At 38.8% G+C, this 22,429-nt stretch overlaps 1 protein-coding gene across 5 annotated transcripts in view; it reads left to right on the plus strand.

Moving 5' to 3' along the window:
* Positions 1 to 45: 45 nt before the first annotated feature.
* Positions 46 to 22,429, plus strand: part of IQCE (IQ motif containing E) — a 28,282-nt gene continuing 5,898 nt past the window's right edge. Inside the window, exons 1-21 of one of the 5 annotated variants that reach the window (XM_035339615.1) lie at positions 46 to 232; positions 1,384 to 1,431; positions 2,085 to 2,127; positions 2,498 to 2,638; positions 2,937 to 3,068; positions 4,057 to 4,127; positions 4,868 to 4,981; positions 6,896 to 6,946; positions 7,467 to 7,537; positions 7,756 to 7,828; positions 8,256 to 8,305; positions 10,824 to 10,981; positions 11,473 to 11,528; positions 11,834 to 12,042; positions 12,851 to 12,955; positions 13,731 to 13,839; positions 16,179 to 16,274; positions 17,740 to 17,763; positions 18,755 to 18,868; positions 19,876 to 20,006; positions 20,705 to 20,847. In XM_035339615.1, the coding sequence (XP_035195506.1) occupies positions 191 to 232; positions 1,384 to 1,431; positions 2,085 to 2,127; positions 2,498 to 2,638; positions 2,937 to 3,068; positions 4,057 to 4,127; positions 4,868 to 4,981; positions 6,896 to 6,946; positions 7,467 to 7,537; positions 7,756 to 7,828; positions 8,256 to 8,305; positions 10,824 to 10,981; positions 11,473 to 11,528; positions 11,834 to 12,042; positions 12,851 to 12,955; positions 13,731 to 13,839; positions 16,179 to 16,274; positions 17,740 to 17,763; positions 18,755 to 18,868; positions 19,876 to 20,006; positions 20,705 to 20,847 (1,981 nt within the window). In that variant the 5' untranslated portion in view covers positions 46 to 190. The remainder of the gene's footprint in view (positions 233 to 1,383; positions 1,432 to 2,084; positions 2,128 to 2,497; positions 2,639 to 2,936; positions 3,069 to 4,056; positions 4,128 to 4,867; positions 4,982 to 6,895; positions 6,947 to 7,466; positions 7,538 to 7,755; positions 7,829 to 8,255; positions 8,306 to 10,823; positions 10,982 to 11,472; positions 11,529 to 11,833; positions 12,043 to 12,850; positions 12,956 to 13,730; positions 13,840 to 16,178; positions 16,275 to 17,739; positions 17,764 to 18,754; positions 18,869 to 19,875; positions 20,007 to 20,704; positions 20,848 to 22,429) is intronic. The other 4 variants (XM_035339618.1, XM_035339617.1, XM_035339616.1 and 1 more) reach the window with 4 other exon arrangements.

Raw genomic sequence — 22,429 nt, forward strand, 5'->3', positions numbered from 1 at the left:
CGGTGAAGCCGCGGCGAGGGCGAGGAACCCGTTGGCACTCCGTGCGTTCGGCCCCGTCGCCCCTGTTCCACCGATAGGCTGGGCGGAGCGCCGCTAGGCCGCCCCGCGGTTGCCATGGTTACCGCGCACCCGGAACTGCCGTGAGGGGGAGGCCGCGGCCGCCCCGGCCCCTCTGAGGCCGCCCCCGGCCATGGCCCGGGGGGCGGGAGAGGCAGCCGCGGAGGGGCAGCTGGTAAGGAGCGGCGGGGACAGGGGGACGACGAGGAGGAGGAGGAGGAGGAGAAGGAGGAAGAGGAGGAGGAAGAGGGCGGCCGGGGCTCGGCCTGGGCCTGGGGTCGTGGCAAGGCCTGGAGCCCCCTCAGGCTGGCGAGGGAACGAGAAGGGCTTCGGCCCGGAGCCTGAGGGGTTTAACACCCCTTTCCCTCTCCCTCTGCAGCCAGGAGGAGGCTTTGGGGTCCTTTGCGCAGAGCCCCCGTGTTCCCTCTCCGTGATGAGCCTGCTCTGCAGGGGAGGAGGGGCTGTGAAGGCTCCCAAGGGTATTTTTGTCCCGGCACCTTTATATCCTGGTGAACTGGAGCATTTTTGTCACGGCACCTTTATATCCCGCTGAACGTTCTCTAGAGGCCGAGTGCCTTCTCATTCTCTATCTGATTCCTCCTGCAATGGGTGCAGTTATGTGGAGAGATCGTGCAGAGCGATTAAAAGGCCTTAAAAATAAAAGAATCTCTCAGTGTGCTGCAGGGAACATTGCCTCAGGAAATTAAAAACTAGATGGCATGGCACGTGAGATGCATGCGTGCTTGCTCACAGCCAGCACCAAGTGCTGTTGTATCTGCTCCGTTGTTGTCAAGCCCATCTCCTTTTCTGTCAATTTGGGTTCTAAAAAAATACTTCACCCCCTCCCTGCCCCTCAATGAGATAGCTCAGCATCTTTCCAAAGAATGGTGCAGCAGCTGTAAGTGCCGTGGAGTTGGCAGCTAGTGAAAGCGTTCTTTCTGTGAGGGCAGCACACTTCCATATAATTTGAAAGAGAAGTGGAAATTTTCTTTTTGCTATGGATATGCTCACATTTGAGAAGCAGAGAAATTTGTCAGCTCAATATGAGGAAAAATTAAACGCTTTTTTTTTTGATTTATTAGTTATGTGTTTTTTCTCAGCCACATTACTTCTCTAGTCTAGTTTACTAAATGTCCCTATAGCTTAACAGGGGAGGAATCACAGAATGTTTGTGTTAGAGCAGATGATGCAGTGTTTTGTAAAAGTAGCCACTCAGTTCCCCTTTGATTTAGTTGTGATTGTAACAGAAAGTAAAGTTTTCTGGACATGCATTACAGCCACTTACTTGGAGAGTCGCAAATATCGCAGTTTGTGTTTATTTCCCAGGGAGATGACAGCCTGTCTGTGATAACCTGTGAATCAGATGCAGAAATGGTGAGTTTTATTCATGGAGTTCTGCAGATAAATGACTTTAAAAGGCCTCTCAGAGTGTTCTTACACACACTACGCCCACGCGGTGTCTCCTTATCAATAAGACATCCTTCAGAGAGGAGAAGTAACAATGTCCTTGCAATGCAGTTGGATATGAAAACCTCGTCTAATTCCAGATGTAATTTTGGGTTCTAAATTCTCCTTTTCTAAATTCTTCTTCTGGGAGCTGCAAATGATGTTTGGCTTTATTTTGCTGTTTTATCAAGTCGTGGGTTTAACTAATCACTTTACAGTGTTTTCGTGGAATTCAGCAAGTCTTTCCTTTAGCTAAATGGTCCTATGGATCAGCCTCTGCTCTGTGATCTCCTTGGACTTGTTGTAACTTGTACTTAGGACTGATGGGGAAGGTCTTAATGTTCTGAGCATGAATGCACTATTTTGTAGCATACAACTTCAGTAGTTACCACCTTAATTTTGGTGACTTGCTATGGCCAAACCTGCATGTACTTAATGCTACAGGTTTTGTTTTCTACACGAGTTTTGTGTTATTAGAGTAAGTGCTCTTAATATAAAATTGGAGTCAATTTTGCAGTTATATGCTCAAGTGTTTGAAGGGTGGAATATTTTAAATATACATAATATTTTTTTCCTTCCAGAAGTTAAAGAAGAGAATCTTTCACAAGCCTCCGAAATCACCAAGTAAGAGTTGCAAAATCTTTTCTTCTGCTTCTATTATGCACAAGATAGGTTTCTACAGGACACAGGAGCTGCAAGATTTATTTGAAAAAATATCTTATGATTCTCCCTAGAATTACTCATTGGTGTGTGCAGAGCACATCTGTCTGAGATTTGTGTTCTATAGCTAGTGAAGTTAGATTTTTATAGGCTTAATGTTGAAGTTGATAGCTTAGTTGGAGTTCTTGATTTTTTAAAAACACTATTATTTTTTTAATATTATTTTTATATTTTTTTCTAAGTGACAGGGCTGTGTATGGGAACCTTGAAACACAAGGCAGAATTTCTGTGGTCTTGAACTTTTTAATGCAAGTGGTATTTTCTTTTCTTTTAGAGTCTCCGTACAGCTCTAGCACACAACTGTATCCTAAAAAAACCGCCGTTTGGAGATCTCTGCAGGGAGCAGGCAGTACGCGCTTTGAGACCGCAGCTGTAAAAAACCCGAGACAGATGTGGCTGGGATCACTGAAACAAGGTATCAGTACAGAAATTTTATCTTCATACGTGGATAAAATTCACTGCTGGGGACAGCTTAACATATGATTCTTAAACAATAGATATGTATTTGTTTAGAGGGTGCGTAGGAAGTCTTTTCAGTATTACTTAGGTGGTTGGAACTGCGTTTGAGTTATCTGATCTTGAGCATTGGAATTTATAGTAGGAATGATTAACAGCATCTGGAGCTTTCTGTGTCGTATTTGCTCAGAATAAATCCACAAACGCAATTCACAATTATCCCTGACTTTTGCATTTTGTTCAATTTTTGTTGGCAGGAGTGAGCCACCCACTGAAATCAGATGTTGATGTGGGGCATGCGCGATCTAGTGTTTCTAGTAGCACTCCAGAGTATTTGAAGGAAGCTCTAGGAATGAAGAAGCCAAAACATTCCCGTTCTTCTAGTAATGGTAAACCCTGTGATTGCGTGGTAGATAAAAGTTAGTGATATCATTTCTTTTTCCATGTAAAACCACACGTTATTTGTTTAAGATCTTAGCTTTAGTAAAGCAAGACCCATTCAGTTTAACCTGTGTTAAAGTACATGTGTCAAAATGTGATCATTGGAATACTTTGGAGATCTGTAAATTGGTTAAGGCGGCTTCCCAGATTTTTGTGAGCAATGAATCACTATTAGCTTTCAGAACTTCTTGCAAATTGCCATGCATTTTCAGCTGAAAAAGCTGCAAATATAATATGGTTCAATGGGCCAGCTGTAGACAATTTATTGTGACTTTGCAAAGCATAGTTTAGGAACCATTGATAGAAACCATCTGCTTGCCTGAAATTCTATGTAATTGACTCCTTTTACTTCTTTTCTGGAAAGTGATTTATCGTGTGGTTGTGATATTAAAATCAACTGTTTTTTATGAGAAAAGCAAAATTTAAAACTTCTATCCTGTTCTTCTTCAATGAGAACTGTAAAGTTAAAAATTCCAGTTTTAAATTCCATTTCAAATGATACCTGTGCTGTTATTATACCTACAGTCTTATACATAGGTTCCAGCAACTATGAAAGGCAATAAACTTTCACACATTAGGCATCAATAGAAAAATGTCTTTTGGACATCTTTTAGAAATCTTTTGTAAGTAATTGACTTGTTGGGATGGAAAGACGTCAGTCTTCTGTGAAGTGTTTGTTTTTCTTGAGATGCGTATTTTAATCTAGCATGAGAGCAAAGAGTGATACTTAAGAGAAATTTGACGTATAATCTGGCAGAAGGTTCATAAGGTAACATCTCCATTTTTGTTTATAAAATTAATTCCTTTGATCTCATTTCTTTTTAAAATGGTCTAGTTTTCACTTTGGTACTGTTCTAAATATTTAATTTAGAAGATTTTTATTTAGGAAAAGGTACTTTTTTCAGATCTGCTTATTTTATGTACCTTTTTCTGTAGGCTATATTCCTGGAACTCCTGACTACAAAGAAAAAGAAGATATGTATGATGAAATAATAGAACTTAAAAAGGTACCATCTCTCTGATGCTTACGGAATAAAAGTCATAGGGCTGCTCCGTTCATCTCTAGATGTCCAGATCTTGTTGGTTCAGAATACTTTGGTTTCTACAACTGAGACATCCACCAAACTTTTTTTTTTTTGTATTTATAATGCAAGGTCTAAACTAAACTTATGTCTGTTTAAGGCAATTTCATTGTTCTTATGGTGTGATAGATACTTCTGAGTTCTGGAGGTGGAAGCCTTGAAGTATACCCAGTCCTGAACCCCAGCCATGGCCCTAGCTGGACACTAAAAAGGTTCATTGCATTGGTTTCTTTGATTCTCCATGCGCAACCCTCCTTCCCCTCCTTTTTTTTTTTTTTTTTTTTTTTTTTTTCTCCCTTTCTGGCTGTTATTCATCACATTTTAACAATTTGTCAGTTGATCTTTGTGCAGTGTATGAAAGACGAGGACAAGTTGAACACTAGGCAAGTTAAACCCTAGGGATACCTATAAACAAATATCTTAGCTGTTACAGATCATTTGTGTAAGGTTGCCTTTCTGTTAAAACATTCTTTTTATCTTTTCCCTGTCATCTCTGTTACATGTCAGCCCTGGCCTTAGTGTGATGGTCTTTTTTTTTTTTTTTTAAATTGGCTTTGTCCTGGCCATCATAAGTGGATTGTTACCGGCATCAAAACATTTCCATGTCAAAATTCAGTGTGATTTTGTCTCTGAAACTAACTTAGGATTTTTCTCTCCTCTTTTAGACAATACAAGCTCAGAAAAATGAAGGAGATCGAATGAAAACTAAGCTGCGTCGACTAGAAGAAGAGAATAACAGAAAGGATAAACAGATTGAGCAACTGTTGGATCATTCCAAGGTGACTGTTTCTTGGGGATGGGGAGCTGGAGAAGCATGGGGAGAGGAATGAAAATAGGCAGAAGAGTGCTGAGTGGTGTGGTCCTCATCTCCTTGTCTCACTGAATTTCGGAAGTCTAGTGTGTTGATTTCTAGGAGTGATGAACTTAAATATGAGAGGTGGTTGGTTGGTGCAAAGTGATTTCCGTTTTGTGTATCTCAGCTTACCATTCCAGCTCACTTTAAGGGAAGATAACACCATGCTGTGCAGATAAGCTTATTTTGCAAAGATAATTTTAATTTCTGAAGGTAAAATTGAATTGTTGTCCCTTCAGAGGTCTGCTTTTTGAATATTTTGCCTGAGAGTAGGAGGGAGTTAACCTCTTGTATGGTGACTGTTGCATGCAGTCCCAAGACCTGAACCAGGAAACAAAAATGAGCTTTATTATCAGACCCATGAGGCTGAGAAACATTTAGGGTCATAGAAGACCTGAATTTCACTGAATTCCTTTAGCATTTTTACCCCAATGGGCAGCTACACTCCATTATAGCTGTGTTCTCACTCCCTTTCTCAAAGGAAGAGGGGCAGAAAATGTGATGAAAAAGGGCTCAAAGGTTAAAATAAGGACAGGGGAATCACTCACCAATTACCATCATGGGCAAAACAGACTCAACATAGGGAGATGAATATCATTTATTCCCTATTACTAATAGACTAGAGCAGTGAGAAACTAAAATCAAACTAAGCCTCCTTCTTTACCCCAGGTCCACCCACTTCTACATCCTTTCCCTGAGCAGTGCAGGGGAACAAGAACTGGGGGGTTGCGGTCAGTCCATAACACTTCATCATCTGCTGTTCCTTCGTGGTCATTTTCTTCCCCTGCTCCAGCGTGGAGTCCCTCCCATGGGATGCTGTCCTCCCCTAACTGATGCTGTGTGGGCTTCCCACAGACTTCAGTTGAAGAACTGCTCCAGTGTGGATCACAGAATCACAGAATGGCTTGGGTTGGAAGGGACCTTAAAGAATAACTCATTCCAACTCCCCTGCCATAGGCAGAGACACCAACCGCTAGATCAGAGGCTCAGGGCCTCATCCAGCCTGGTCTTGAACACCTGCAGGGATGGGGCATCCACAGCCTCTCTGGGTAACCTGTTCCAGTTGCCCTCTGAGTGAAAAACTTCCTCATGGCCTCTAATCTAAATCTCCTCTCTTGCAGTTAAAAATCATTCCCCCTTTTCATATAATTATCTGACTGAGCGAAAAGTTGCTCTCTGTCTTTTTTGTAAGCTCCCGCTAAGTATTGAAAAGCCACAGTAAGGTCACCCCACAGCCTTCTTTTGTTTAGGCTGATCATCCCCACCTCTCCCAGCCTTTCTTCCTAGGAGAATATGAAGGGTCCATACCACATAGTCCATCCTTTAGGGGCAAACTGCTCCAGCACAGGTCCCCCATGGGCAGCAGCTCCCACCAAATCACCTGCTCATTTGTGGGCTCCCCTCCACAGGCTGCAGCTCCCCTCTCTCAGCTGCTGTTGTTTTTTTTGCTTTCTTAAATATGTTCTCATAGAGGTGCAACCAGCACCATTGGCTCAGCGGAGCAGCAGGTCCTTTTTGGAGCCAGTTGGAGCTGGCTCTTATTTAATGTGTGGAATCTTCTGGACTCTTCTCACAGAGGCCACCCCTGCAGCCCCCCTGCTACCAAAATCTGTCGACATAAACCCAACACAATTCCTTGCGCCTTTGTTTTATGTGTTATGTTCTGCATCTTGTGAGAAGCATGCTAATACAAACCGGTGAGCATAGGGACTTCTAAATTTAAGCTGTTGGACTGTGAAATGACTATGGAGACAAATAGATTAGAAAATTCTGTGGAAAGAGCTGACAGTAGAATAAAGTAGCAAAGTTGGTCATTTACATTATTTGTCTTCTCTTGCAGTGCTCTGAGCTGGCACGAGCTTTGTCAGAAAAGAAGTCTGACAATGGATGGGTAATAGTTTGCTACCTTTTGCTTTCATTTATTTTTTTTTCTTCTTGCCAAGTCGAACCACTACTGAATAATTAAAAAAAAAATAGAATAAAATAAGAAAGAATAAACAGTTAAGGAATCATGTAACAGTTCTTTTTATAGTCAGACAACAAGGATCTGGAATTAACTGATTTGTAGAGAGCTTTCTTTGTCACTTCCTTGTGTCTGTTTGCATCTGTGTTCTCCCTGTTATCCTGCTAAATACAAAGCAGCAAATAATGGGCAGAGTTGTTTTTATTTAGTGATTATGCGTAAATATTATAAAACTGGTTAAAATAGATAGAAGTTAGGGATCCAGTTTCTTCAGTGTCCTGTTTGAAACAGCATAACAGACATGCATGATTTAAGTGCTAACATAAGTAGGAATAAGTATGTCTGATAAGGTACAATTTATAAAGAGAGGCTGAGATTATGGAGAAATGCAACTTCTGTGAAGAGATGGATTACTGTACGACTGATGACCTCTTTGTTCTTTCTGTAGGTGGTTAGTGGATTAAAGCAAAAGATTCTCAAGCCAGAACAACAGTGCAAGGAGGAAGACAAGGCTATCAAGTATGACTTTGGAGGGGTAGGGGCTTGTATTGGATAAGATAATCAAGGGAATTTGAAACCCATTATTTTTCACCCATATTCTTCTGTTTCTTAAAACAAGCTAGCAAACTCAGAGAACATCTTAGAAATTATAAACCACCCACCAAAAAACTGTAAACCAACAGGTATTGCTGTGGCTTTGCCAGTGTGATTAGATTATTTTTTTCTTCTATTTTTAGCAAATTCCAGTCAGACGTGAAGACCAGTAATTTGGAAGAAATGAGGATAGCTATGGAAACCTACTATGAAGAGGTACCTCTGACAAGGCTTTCATCATGTATACTAGAAAGGAAGTTTTTCAGTTGTTGAGTTGAAGTATAAATACAAAGTTTTAGATAGGCGCAGCTAAGCTGTAGGAAACCTGTCATGAGAATCAGATTTTCACTGGTATTCTTACAGCTCCTTCTATATGTCCTGGAAAACCTTTTTTCCTCAATAAGTTAAGTGTATTAATCAAGAAGGGGAAATAATGAAACTAATGTACATCTATGTGTAGTGCATAGGTGAAAGGCAATATAACAACAGCCTGATTTTCAGTGATGGCATTATTGCCTCAACTACTACCCCTACTACCCAAAAGGTCTTGCTCTGATTTTCAGCTAATGACCAAATGTGTTTTGTTAGTGATGTCAGTTTCCCACAGCTCGCACATTAATAGAATCTATTTTGTACTTCACAGGTTCATCGTCTCCAAGTCCTCCTGGCAAAATCTGAAACTATGAGGAAAAAGTATGTTCCATTCTTTTGAAGCAAATATTAGTGTATATATGTTTCATATGTCACTCATATACTACTTTGGAAAACAATTACGTGGGAACTGTTTATTTTGTCATTTAGATTGCTGGATTTGCTTTTTCATACCGCTTTGGTTAGCTTCACAGCTTTAGCATGCGTCTTAGTCACATTTTTTTCTGTAGATAGATCATTTTGTGGATGTGGGAAAAATGCTAGAGCTATTTAAAAAGTCCCCAGAAGCTCTGCAAGTTTATTTGTTAAATAAAATCCATCTTCCCCCATAATTATGCTTATTCTGATATCACTGCTGATTAAAACAAACTCAATAGAATTTTGACATTTTACTGTTGAGTCAGTTCTGGGCCTCGCTCTATGGTGCGTGCTGCACTAAAGTTATTTTGGAGTAAACTTGACTTTTCTGCAGTACAGAGATACAGATCCAAGGCTCAGGGTGTCTTTTGCAAGATATCCATGAGTGGTGCTAGTAAGACACTGTCAGAGAAGCTTGTGCTGGTGCTTGTCACCAGTGCGCAGGTGTACAGATGGTGATGAGGGTAAACATGCTGTGAGAAATGGTATACAGAGGAAATAAAAATCAAAGCACAAAGGCAAAAGACCTAGCTACAATAAGAGAGGAGAGCAAGGGACTGTTAGTTGATCTGAGAAGAGGGTTGAGCTGAGAACAGTCTTGTGGGGTAGGAAAATGTATTGGAGTAGTGAAGCATACCACTTCCAAATTTGCTTGTCCTCTTGGCTTTGTTTTAAGCACAGGCAGCTATCTGAATTTTGGTTGTTATTATATGGATTGATAGAAACACGAGAGCTCTTTGTGGGTCATTATGTGCACTAGTTGTGTTTTGTTGATTTCCTTTGACTCTTGTGGATTAAAAACAGGAATTTGGTTTGTCACCGTTTTCAAAAAAAAAATCTTCTCTTGGCTCAGGCATGCAGCGACTAGTCTCTCAAGGCTGTAAGCCATCACACTTCATTTAGTCACAGGTGAAAATGAATCATCGGGTCTCTTCCTTGTCCTCATTTATTCATAGCTTCAAAAAGCAGTGGTCAGGGCAGTCTCTCTCAATTATGAGTGTCAGTCTCTACTTGAGAGGCCGAGCACTGAAATAATAGGTGCTGTTGAAGGTCAGGACTCTGGCACACAGAAGGAGTTGTAGGAGAGTGTTTCTTTCATGATGCTTGTCTATATTATTTCTGGCTGAAGTGGATGGCATTTAGCTCCTCTTTTCTGTATTTGTACCGAACTATGAGTGTTTGTATGTGAGACAGTGGTTCCCAATTGTAGCTAAAAACTAGACAAATTTTCAAACCCTCAACGTGGTCTGCAGTTTTTTCAGTTTGGTTTTGATGAGCCTAAAATAATGGCACCCAGTCATACAGTTATGATTTCTATTGTTTCTGTCATTTCCTGTTTTTGGTTATTTTTTTTTCTACTCCCTGCTTGGAACAGTTTAATGAATAGTCATCCATGACACCTGAACAGCTTTGTTTGTTTGTTCTGCCTTCATTCCCTTTTAATTTCCAAAATGTAAGTTAGGTATCTTTTCACTTAGAGAGTGAATAAGTGATGTGAGGTTCCTTCACAACCTGTTCTGTGAATGTCATTGGCATTTGTCCAAAAGTAAGTCCATTCTTTGTTTTCAGAAGTAAGTTTTCAAGATTTTTCTCATAGTGATAAGGAACAATTATTTCATCTCACTAGAAATCTGTTTTGTGATCAAACCTTGCAACTTTGAAAATCTGGAAGCTGAGTTTTCTACTTCCTTTTATTAGGAAAAAAAAATAGGCAAAATCACTGATGTTTAAAGCATTCTTAACGTGGGAAAGCAGACTTTTACTTTTCTGGTACCTCTCATTCCCACCACATCAATGTAAATTATATCCTCCAAATCCACTTCAAATTTCTCATTGATTGAAATGTACCTTAAAGAAATTTCTGAGGGGTTCAGTCTCATGACCAGTTTCTTTCATATTAAAGCATTTATAGTTAAATCCAACATATAAATGTATTTTACACATAAATGTGAGTTATTTTTCCTGTGTAAAGCCTGCTCTCCCAATCTCAATCCGCTTGTTGAGTGGGGGGAAAAAATAAAAGCAATTCAGTACATGTAGGTTAGCTTTCTGTGCTGAACAGCTTTTTGGAGAAGTCTCTCCATTAGTTGTAGGTAAGGTGTTGTTGTTTTGTTTTTTTTTAATCTGTGGTCCATAGATCACTGGTAAAGCATTATATGATTGGTTAACAAAACAAGTAGAAGAATAAATAAATACAACTCATACAACAATTGTGAAACTGAGCAAGACAATCTTTAACTATTCTTTTAGGAAAAAGCGTTCAACTCCTCAAATCAAGAAAGCTGCAAAATGCTATCAGGGAGGGAGCTGCAACAGTTAATGTAGCCAGCTGACTTTGACAGCAAGGCTGTTTCATTCCTTCTGATGTTGCTTTTTTGTTCTCTTCTTTTAAGTTAACTTTCTGTTCTTGACTCTTTTCAAGTACAGAGGGCAGAGATACCCAAAAACGACTAAAGGCACTGAACGCTGCTGTCCTGAGATTATCCCGGAACATCAAGGAATTACAGAATGAGAATCGGAGTCTGAAAGAAGATCTAGATCATGTAGTGAGCGCTTCTCTTGCATCCAATAAAACAAAAAGTAGGTGCTGAAAAGTTGGTGAATGAGGGGCAAGGGATTTAGGTACTTTTGTAAAATGTGTTTGAGAGGGAGGGCAAGACCCACCAATGTTAGAAATAAGAGAGATAAGACAATTTGTGATAGGCAGAAGTTGGAATGGGAAGTTTCTTACAACAGTCTCTCCCTTACTTGTGGGGATGCTGCTCCAATAAGACATTCCTTTATTATTATTCTTGAGAATTCTGGACTGGAATCACTTAAGATTAAGCTTTTGCTGGAGAACTATTTTTATCTGTTGGAAATGGATAAACATGAATGGTTTATATTGGTTTTTGAGCTAACTGATATAGGAAGTCAGATATTTCAAGACTTTTAATCTTTTCATTACTGCATCTTTAAAGTTGAGGCTCAGTGATCTTTAGGTGGTCTTTTTGTATGGACAGAAGTTAAAAAAAAAAAAAAGTTAATTCACAGATACAGTTTCCTGTTTAAAGCTTTATTTTTGTGTTTAGATTACAGTGAATGGAGCAAGCAGAGGCTGATGAGGCGGATTTTGGAACTAGAAAAGGTGGGTGATCATAGTCACATGGCTGTCTTACCTATCTCCAAGCAGAAAATACAAAACCACTGGCTTGTGCTCATGGCGTGTATCAGCATTGTGTACTGTAGCGTGCACATGAACTGTTGTCTGTACTGTGTCCCTTTCCTCCCTTTTTTCTTTTCCCAGACTTGCATGTAAACGCATGTTTCAGAATTAAGTTCTGTTTGATCTTTTCTCATAGCCTAAGTGAAATTGTTTTATACTAAGTTTAATTTTCCTCTTCTCTTTGCATTTGTGGTATTTTTTGGTGTATGTAAATTTATCCTTTTTAGAAACTAGGTGCCATGGAGAACAGCAGGGTATCACCAGCAGATAGTGAGTCATCCCAGTTACTTGCTGTGTCATCTTCACCTTCTGCAGACCCGGATCATCCAGACTCTCAACAGGTAGACCACGTTAAAGAATGCCATCACCTCCGAGGGCTAGTGAAGAAACTGAAGAGTGATAGGAGAGCACTTGAAAAACTCCTACTTAGTAAAGAGTAAGTACAGTGCTCTCTGAGATGTCACTTTTGTAGGTAAGAATTATTTGAATTCCCTTATGGAACAACACAATAAATTATTCACATTTTCAGTAAGAAGACGAATTGTTAAGGATCTCCTCAGCTTTTCTCAGAAGCTTCTTCTAGTCCTGTTGGTGTTTTGCAAAATTAAGTTATAGAGGAGGGAAAAAAAGTAAGCAAGATGATGGAAAATGAGAAATTCTTTACGTTTCTAAAATGTTTTTCACGCTGTATCATTTTCCCAGACACAAGTAAAAGCCTTTGAAAAGTTATATGCTGCTTTATGCAGCACTTCTTGCATGTATTTTGCTGTAAAAATTTCCCCTTCTTTTGTGACAAACTGTTTTTTTTTTTTTTACTGATCTCCCGCTTTCTCCATTTAAGCCTGCCTTCTGCCATGTAATGCCACGTGTCGTCTTTTCTCTCCAGTAAGCAACCGAGTTGCAATTTAAAATGTTTAGACTAGTTTGGTGTGTCAGTGCATAAGGGCAGGCAGGTTAATCTGATCATGAGCAGAGATGTGCACAGAGCTATGTATTGCTAATAAGATGCTCTGCCTCCCATGTCGACTTGTCTTTGAACAAACATGCACAGTGAGAGCAGAACCAGAAAGCGTCTTTGTGTGAAAAATGCGTTTGCATTTTGCTTTGTTTAAAGGGATAAATTAAATGTTTAGTTACTTTCCAAATCTCATTTTATTTATAAATTTAAACAAAAAATAGTTACTTTGTTCATATAAAATAAGATTTTTTTAAAGAATTACTTAGATTTTCTTGTACCTGTATAGATTAGATATCAACCAGTTGCTGCAAGCAAAGGCTGAAGTGGAGTTGGAGCTGCAGAAGTGGCAGAATAAGAAAGAAGATAAAAGTAGGGAGGAACAGACTTTAAGGTATCGTATTCTGTACTAGTAGATACTTTCAGAACCAAAAAAAATAATAATAATTCTCTTTTGAAATAGCTCAAAATTCATCGATCATGTGAACTGCAGGAAGCTGGGAATTTATTTAATGAAAAATGTTTTGGAGGGATGGCGTATGTTACCAGGGGAGGAATTCTACAGAGTGATTTTAGAGGAAGATGAAGTCTGAAATGTATAGTAGAAAGAAGAATAAGGTTATAATAAAAATGAATGGGAAAAGAAGTGCTATGCTGTGCTTGAGATACTTTTTACAAGAAAACAAACAAACAAAAAAAAAACTTGTTGTATCTTTACCTTACCTTAGCCTATGCTTCTGGACCACTGCCAATATGTCATTCTGTGTAGTTCATTTATTTTGTATCACTGCTGGTAATAATCCTGTGCAAAGCGGGGACGGGAAAGTGATTGCATTATCACTTTGTAAGACAGGACTTTGCTACAGTTTCATATTTATCAGTCATCATTTCAGATCTAGAGGCATTATTAATAGTATCAAGGGTAACCTTGAGTTGCTTTCTTTTTAATTTTAACTTAGGACTGTGCTATCGCAACTTGAGAATTGATGCTCGTTGTCTGTAACCATGAGAATATGTATCATGTTATCCTGAGAACAGTTTCCCACTTTGACCTTTTTTAAAAAGCAAAAACCAAAACACAAAGTAACCCAATTTTAGGAAATAAGTTCAGCATATTCAAAGCAGGAAAAACAGAAAACTTCTAGCTACAAACATCTTTGTCTTTCCAGCCATAATGAGGAAATCCAGATCCTTACACAGAAAGTTGGGAAATCAGAGGAAACATTGGAGGAAGAGAAGAGTGAAATGGCAAAAGATACAATGGAAAAGCTTAATAAGGTACAGAAAAGTGTTTTTTTTGTGTTTTTTTTTTTTTTTCCTTGCTTTTAATACTTTGCAAATGGAGCTGATAGTCTAAATAGCTGTTAGATCTGTCTTTTCAGAAAGGCATCTCGTTATAGATACTGTGAATGATGGTTAATTTCCAAAGTTTGTGGTTGTTTCAATAATTGCCACTGCAACTTAGGTTTTTTTTTGAAGCTACCTTAGTAATTACCTACCTGCTGTACCATCACTTTTTCTTATTCAGTGGAATGTTACAGAAAAGCTCATACTTAAGTATTTTTTTGCCTTCCTTCCTAAGAAGAGAAAAAAATGATACTTGTGATATTAATTTATATCTGCTTGTAACATCTAAGCCCATTAGCTAATTTCAATCAGATACTGTAGAGGGAGGAAGGTCTTACAAGGTTTGAAGGTTAAAGTTGGACAGACAGGTAAGTGCGTTCAATGGCAGACTGACAAAAGACAACAACAACAACAAAGACCCTTTGAAGTGCTTTTACTCTGACCAGATGATCAATTAGGGCACATGTGCTGTCCAATCAGAAAATATTCTTTAGCCCTTCTGCTTGCATAGAAGTTGAGCACTCTTTCATGGGAAGGTTTACCAGACAGAGTACTAATCATGATGAAAAGAAAGTTGTTTTTTTTAGTTCCCCTGCTGATGGGGCACCATAGTTAAGTAAAACAGTTAAAGAAGATGCCAATACAATAAAATAAACTCTTGTCCCTTTTGAAAAGAAGTTTTTCTAGAGTTGAGATATTCATAATTGGGTTCAACTCTGGATTTTCTGGTATCTAATAACTGTATTTGTGCAGCCATTAATCCTTCTGGGCAGTCTTAAATAGGCCTGTGTATTCAATTGCTTTTTTTTTTTCCCATGAAATATGCGTGAACTTGATATTTTTGTAATCTTCTGTTCCTTTGCCAAACGTTGTTGTAGCTGGTCAATAGAGATGAGTGGGCTCTGACCAAAATGCTTTCAGATGCAGGGTGATCGTGTTAATCTAATTTCACTAAAAACTAGCTGAGAAGTATTACTGGGGATTTTGGTTGTTTGTACTTAAAAATTAATATACCCTGAAATTACAGGTAATACGAAAGTATAAATAAAAATGTCCATAAGCTTAAGAGGGTACTATTTTTGATAGACTGCGCAATTCTGTAGGAATTTGGGTTAGATTTTTTGTGTTATAGGCTGATGGATGCTAGATGATGTTTTGAATACCAAGTAACATGTTTTTAAAAACAGCCAATGAACAACCCCCTTTTTTTTCCTCTGCAGGCTATGTATATTCTTGGCCAGTAACCATCTATTTATTGAAATGTTCCCATTATTTGTAATTATCACTAAGTTCCTACCAATTTTTCATTTTAATAGTAGGTTGTCATTTTTAATATAACATGATCCACTTGCTAAGCTTAAGCCTGTAACTCAGTATTTTAAAGGTTATAAATAAATCCTTCTTACAGAATCAAGAGGCTTTTTTCAGACTATATAAAATCTCTTGTTCCTCTACTTAGAATTTTACACCAAAATATTAGATTAGTCTTTTAAAATTGCAGTTATAACTTCTGTTTGGCAAGTGAAGTAGAATGACTAGTATGGGTATGATATTTAGGGATCAAAAAGATCGGATGGCCAGAGGTGGAACATGCAACCACACATCCGGAGAAATAACCAGAAAAAAATCTTGTTTTGTTCTTGGTTTCTCTCTTTTTTCCCTCTAATTAACTAATATCTTCAAGACAGAAAAGTAGTCATACCAATTTACACAAGCTTTCTGTCTTGTCAATGTCACGTGGTGGCCAACACAATACATCAGCAAACTTAAAAAGATGATTGTGGGGTCTCACCTGTCAGGAAGAGACATGAGAGAGCTCCTAGTTTAATTAATATTAGTGTTCTCTGGAGAAAAAAATGTAAAATAAGGTACTCTGACATTTATTCTCAGTATGTCAATAACAGATGCACACACACAAAAAAAGTTTCTTATCAACAAAGCATTGGTTTCCATTGGGGGAATTCTTACTGCTATAGTAATGCGTAGAAAGGTAGAAGTATGTGTAAATGAAAACCTTTTTGTTCCCATGCTCAGCTAACTGCTAAACTGGGGACAGGAATGTGTTTTATGTTAAGTCATCCCAATGATGAACTTGAACGTGAGCAGTATTCAGAGCTAAGATTTTCCTCTTTAACTTTCTTCTACCCTGTAGGCAGGTTGAATGTTTAAAAACTCGGGTTACAGCTGACTGAGGAAAAATCAACACTGATTTCCCCTCACAGAATTCTAAATAATCTTTAGTGTACTAAACTAAAGGTTCTTCTTCTCAGTCCTCACCAGTCTGCACGGTTAAAGGCGAAGAAGATCATAGGAAGGAACAAGCAGCCAAATGCATTCAGAGGTGGTGGAAGTTGTACCAAAACAAGGTAAGAGTCCTCTTTCGGGAAGCAGTGAGGACATCCACTTGTGCATTTTACTCGTTTCAGAATCTAGAGTAACCTGCTGCTGGGCTCCAGGAACTACAGCAGTGCTTCCCAGTTGGATTCCTTACCACCATCTTCTCTTCCACCACTTTTTTTTTTTTCAAGTCCTCCCTGCTGCTGCTTTTGCCTTTTTTCTCTAGAACCCTGTTGCTTCTGCTGTGAGGACGGTTTCTAAATGGGGGAGTTTGGGTGAGAAACTAAAGGGAGCAATAGCAGCTCTCTCTTGATAGCGTTGCCTCCTTGGATCTTCTCATGGAGTTCCTGCCTGCTGCATCTTGGCAACAGTGTTAGCACTGGAGCAGAGCCCAAGCTAATAAGCACAATGTATTGCTGATGTGGCCAGCATCTCTAACATGCCTCAGAGGAGACTTTCTGGGAACCAACGCCTGTAACACCAATGCAAGCTTTCATGATAACTGTTTGACCTTCTTCTTCCTGAATACTCTTGTGAAGGATAGACTTAGGGCTTTGCTCCTGTACTTGGGCGAGCTGGCTAACTTTCCAACTGAGTCCACGGGTGAACGACACAATAGCTAAAGCTAGAGTAAGGGGTAAGAGTCCTAAAGCTATTGATTTTTTTTCTTATTATTTCAGCTGTTCATTAGAGTATTATTGGAATGTTGTTCAAGCTATTGAAACAACTTGTTAAATCAAATTAATAAAACAACAACAAATAAAACCACAAACAAAGAAACTGGGTGTTAGGCACCTTCACATCTGTTTTTAAGTGTTTAAGAATAGCACTTCAGAACTGAAACATTCTTTGTAGTTAAAAATCATTCCCCCTTGTCATGTCATTATCTGACTAAGCAAAAAGTTGCTCTCCATCTTTTTTTTTTTTATAAAGCCCCCTTTCAGTATTGAAAAGCCACAATAAGGTCACCCCAGAGCCTTCTCTTCTTTAGGCTGAACGTGCCCACCTCTCCCAGCCTTTCTTCCTACGAGAATATGAAGGGTCCATACCACGGAGTCCATCCTTTAGGGGCAAACTGCTCCAGCACAGGTTCCCCATGGGCAGCACCCTTATAATACGGAATTTCTTACTAATATCAAATCTAAATCTACTCTCTTTTAGTTTAAACCTATTACCCCTTGTCCTATCACTACAGTCCCTGATAAAGAGCCCCTCTCCAACCTTCTTAATAGGCCCCCTTTAGGTACTGGAAGGCTGCTGTAAGGTCTCCCCAGAGCCTTTTCTTTTCCAGGCTGAACAGCCCTCTCACCTGACTCCAAAAAAACTGCTTTCAGAGATGAAAAAATTTGTTTTCCTCAAGTTTGTATTTTGAGTTTTCAGGGCGGGAGGTGGGACAAGTATTTTCTTTGTGTGTTTGTTGGGAAAAATTTGGAAAATATTTGTTAGGTAAAATGTGTGCATTTCTGGCCTTAACTTAGGCATTTTCCATTTCAGAAAGAAGAAATTGCTCTGGATGAGGTGAGTATTTTTATGATACCCAACAAAACAGTGAATTACATTTAACTTATATAAAAGCATAAGCAAATAATATATATTTTTTTATTTTTAAAGAGGTTTTATTGTGAAGTGAGCTGTGGTACTGAGACTGTCTTTGTGTTTCAGGCTGGCAGTGTTCACCTTTTGGTCTCAAGTTTTCTGAATGTTTTTCATTTTCACTATTAAGAATCCTCAGAAAGATTTTGTAGGATTTTGTAGCCTTTCCTAAGGAAAAATGTCACAGAGTGTTCTGAAGAAATTGACTTTGTGACAATTTAGTCACTTTTTGACCAATGTTTTGCATAAACATTGCATATTTTGATTAAACTGTTTTTCAAATTGCACAACATAGCATCTTAGAAATGCTTTTTCCAGAAAATTAAGAAGTCGTACCTTCAGAAATTAGAACAAATCTTATGTGATACAAAATATGCTGTGTTACATCTAGATGCTTTTTGTTGATTAGGATCTAGTAAAATCTGAGTAAAAATTCTCTATCAGAATCTCCAACTTGTACGTTCAGCATAATCACTGCAGTGGTCTGCCAGGCTTGACTTGATTTCTGGTCATACCAGAGCATCACAGAGCCTGCTGAGGTGCCAGAATGTAATATGGGAATGGGATAATGTTTCTCTATCTGTGAAATGCAGGCTAGTACTGGTGGCCAGAAATTAATTGCATTTAATGGGATCGATCATGAACACCTCTTAGACTGAATTTAAACCCAGAAGGTGCATGTCTGTGGGTGTTTTTATCCCTCGCTGGGGATTCTCTGGACTGTGGGTGTCAGAGTGTCTGTGAAATAGATGGGTGGAATCCCTTAAACCTAAGAAAATGTCAAGACATCAGTATCCATTGCACAGGGAAAAGTTATTTTGCTGATGTGCCTCTTCCCTCTGGACTCTTGTTTTAATTTGTAGGTGCTGTCTTCCAAGGGAGTTAATGTTTGTTTGTTTCTTTCTTTCAATGCTAGGCGGTTGTTGTGCTTCAGGCAGCTTTCAGAGGACATCTAGCTCGGCAGAAACTGTTACTGAGTAGTGGGATGCATGATGCAAAATCTAACAACAGAAATAGCCTTGGAAAAATGGTAATTGGTATCCAGTAGTTCTATTATTTTTAGTTTTCTGTGTTGAGGTACCATGCTTCCACGCTTAATTCTCCATGTCACACAGTACAGTTATTTTAATGCATTGGTTAGCAGCACTACTGTAATTCCAAAAAGAGAACAAATAAATTCCCTAGCTTTACTTTCTGTCTTCTTTAGTTCATGGAAGTAGAGCTGTAATTTTATTGTATTATGGAGTGTACCTATGTGTTCTGTGGTTTTTGTAGTTGTTTTGAGTTTTCTGGTTCTTTCATCAGCTAGTAACATAACCTTTAACTCATTAATTTGGAATGTTATTGAAAACTGTACTTACGCTCATGTTCGTTGAGTCATTGTAGCAATAGGCAAACCTTTGTCACTGAAATTCAGAAATAAGGATTTATAGATCAGCTTTGATTGGCTTAAAAAGTAATCTTGCATGTGGCTTGCTCTGCTTAAGACTTGCAGTGTCTTAGTCATGTCAAACGTGCTCCAGATAGCTCAGCGCCGTATGTGAAAAAATTTCCTTACCAACTAAACTTTTTTTTCTCTGTAAATCATTTGCCAACTTATATGAACATCCTTTTGGCCTTTAGCAGGCTAAAGTTAATTTGGAATTTTCCATACAGGTTGTCCATGTGGTTGCACTTTAAAAACAATTTTATATAAATAAATAGGCTGAGTGCGATAGGACTGAATACTTTTGCTTTGATCCAAGCAGAAAGCATATCCATCATGAAGGTTGCCTTACCTTGTTTGACTTTAGGAGGTTTTCTTCCTCGGAAATAAATGAACTTTACTTGCAGGTATCTAGTCTCGTTAATTGAATGCAGATGCTTCAAAGCTTATATGACAGTCAGGTTTGCATTGCTGCTTATAGAACCATAAAGACTGCAGACCAAAAGACAGAAATGTTTGTTCCACTGCAGTTTTCAAAATCAGGACTAAAATTGTCAAAGCTTCTGTCAATTTCTAAAAGGTCAATTCTCTTTGATCTGATTACTCTGCAGAACTCCTGTATGTCTCATGTGTCAAACTCTTTGAGCTCGTCTGCTGACTGTGAGGAGAAAGAGGGGACTGTGACATTCATCCAGTCCGTTTTCAGGGCTCACTTAGCACGTGCAGTACTGCTTGAGGAGAGGTAAGTGACAAATAGATTTTTTTGTGATACGCAGAAGCAAAACTGTGCTTATTACAGAAGAGGAGTAATTTTTGAATGGGGTTTTAGTGTGGGTTCCTTGGCAGAGAAAGAGAACAAGGCCATTGTTCAAACACACAAAAGAGCTTTCTCATGAGTAAAATGCTGTGGGTATGCAACTAAAGAGGTTTCTTGCTGCAGCAGTAATCTTCCTATATCTTGTTGCATGTTCTTTGCTATAGAGATGAGGGAAAGCAGAGGAAAATAATTACTCTTTGGAGGAAAAAAAAAAATACATACAGTTGCTATCAAACTCAGTGCTCCATTAGCTTAATTTAAATGAGCCTGAAGCTCTGACAGGTGAAAGTTAAGAATTCTGTGAAATAGGAACCAGGAAAAGTAGAATACAATCTTGCATTCAGTCTACTGGCTTAACTCTGGAAGAACATGGCAATTTGCTTACTACTTAGTATTTTTCAAGGTATTCATAACAAACCTTTCTTTCTCTTCAGGGTTTACCGCACCAGAAATTTTTAATATTAGTTCCTATGGTTACAAGGCGAGTTATATAGTTTTCACCTCACGTGTGACCAAGTTCACTTCCTCAAGTGATAAACTTTTACCTCTTTGGTGCTAGTAACACAAGAAACTTTGCTGTATGCATTCTGAAGACAGACTGCAATTCCTGTTCTGTACTGTAGGCTATGCAACGTGTATTTTTGCAGACCCTCTGTGTCCAGTGCAACAAGTGAGAAAGCAGATTCTGCAGTCTACGTTACAGAGAAGAAACCAGTCTCAGCAGCACTCCAGAGAACTCCTTCAGTCATCATTTCACCTCTTCTTGGTAATCTCATTTCCTTCTGTGCTCAAAAGGATGTGGGGTTTGAGTGAGTGCAGACATAATTTTACAGAGCATCTGTACATACACGCGCATTTACATGCATACTTGCACTCTGTGCATTTACTCTTTTAATTTGATAACATGTTCCTTGTATGGGCATATTTTCAAATGAAAGATTAAATCTTTGACAACGTCAGTACCAGCTTCCCCGCAGTGCTTTGCCTGCTTGTCAAAACTGCAAATTGGATGATCTCTTTCTGTGGTGAATAGTAATTATTTAAGGAACATGGTGTTTCTCTGTATTGCCTCTCTACTTCCTCTTCAATCCCCCACCCCCTGTAGCTGTAATATGGTACTTTCCCTTATGTTTTGGGCCTCAAGCCCTAGACAAGTTGAAGGAGTTTTCACCTTGCTGACTTAGTTTCTGAAGGAGACAGACATCTGGTAAAAATAAACCATTCTAGTCTGTCATCTGTATTTAGTCATGTTTTCAGCAGTCTTCAGTTGCTGCATTAAGGGGAAAATTGAAGTTGCGGATAGCCTTGCCAGCTAGCACTACTGTGGTATAAACTGGGAAAATGTCTTTGTCTTTTATGGCTGATATGCAGTTTTTCCTTCTTGAATTTTGCTTGCTGCTTCTGAGAAGATGGAGTTAAAGCCAAAGAGGCTTCTAAGAGGATGATAGAAGTACTGAGCAGGAAAAGAAAAACAATGATGTAGATAATACAGTCTTAGACATGCAGCTTCAAAGGAGTTAAAAACAAGCTGAAGAAAGCTAGTTCTACCCTGAACAGGATATTTTAGGTTTTATGGACCAGTTGGAGAAAAAAGAACAACTTTGAGGGTGACCTGAAAAACATTAGCTTGTTGTTGTCAGTGGAAAGCTGACAGTCCCTGCAGACTTGTGCAGAAACAGAGCATGCCGTAAGCAGCTCAGGCTGTTCCTCTAAGATATGAGATGGGGAGTAAGCCAGATTTACAAGGGCTGTGAATACAGAGATTACCCTTCAGTGAAGGAGAATGTAAGAAAGTTTATTGTATTCCATATTCAGAAGCACGTTCTACTACTTTGTGAAGGAGTCTGTAATACTTGCTTCTGAAGATGTTACAGAGTGGCTTCTAGTTATGTCTAGTAACAGTATCCAGAAAAGAATCCTGGCAGCATCCTCTTTCACCTGGGCTCTGCTGCAGTAGTATTTATTGGTACACTCAGTCTAAACCCAGAGTAATTCAATTGTGAAATTCTGCCCAAAGAGGAAAAAATCATTAAAAAAAATAATAATAAATAATTTTTTTTTAAAAAAAAAAAAGCTTTGTGCCTCTGAAGAAGTATTTGTAAGACCTAGAGAAAGTGCTGTAAGATGAAGCTAGTTTGGTAAGTGCCATAGTCTGACCATTAGAATAGTACTGATAGAACACTGTCACTACCTACCTGTGAAGTCTCCAAAGCGAACTTTTATTGTAGGTGATGATGACAATAAAATGATGAGCGAAGAAGTTCTGGAAGAACTGATGCAGAAAAGAATTTCACTTAACTAGAAAGTCATGTTTCTTTTCTTCTGTAGGTTGAGGTCAATGTAACAGT

The sequence above is a fragment of the Oxyura jamaicensis genome, chromosome 14 (assembly GCF_011077185.1).
Source record: "Oxyura jamaicensis isolate SHBP4307 breed ruddy duck chromosome 14, BPBGC_Ojam_1.0, whole genome shotgun sequence".
Classification (NCBI taxonomy): Eukaryota; Metazoa; Chordata; class Aves; order Anseriformes; family Anatidae; genus Oxyura; species Oxyura jamaicensis.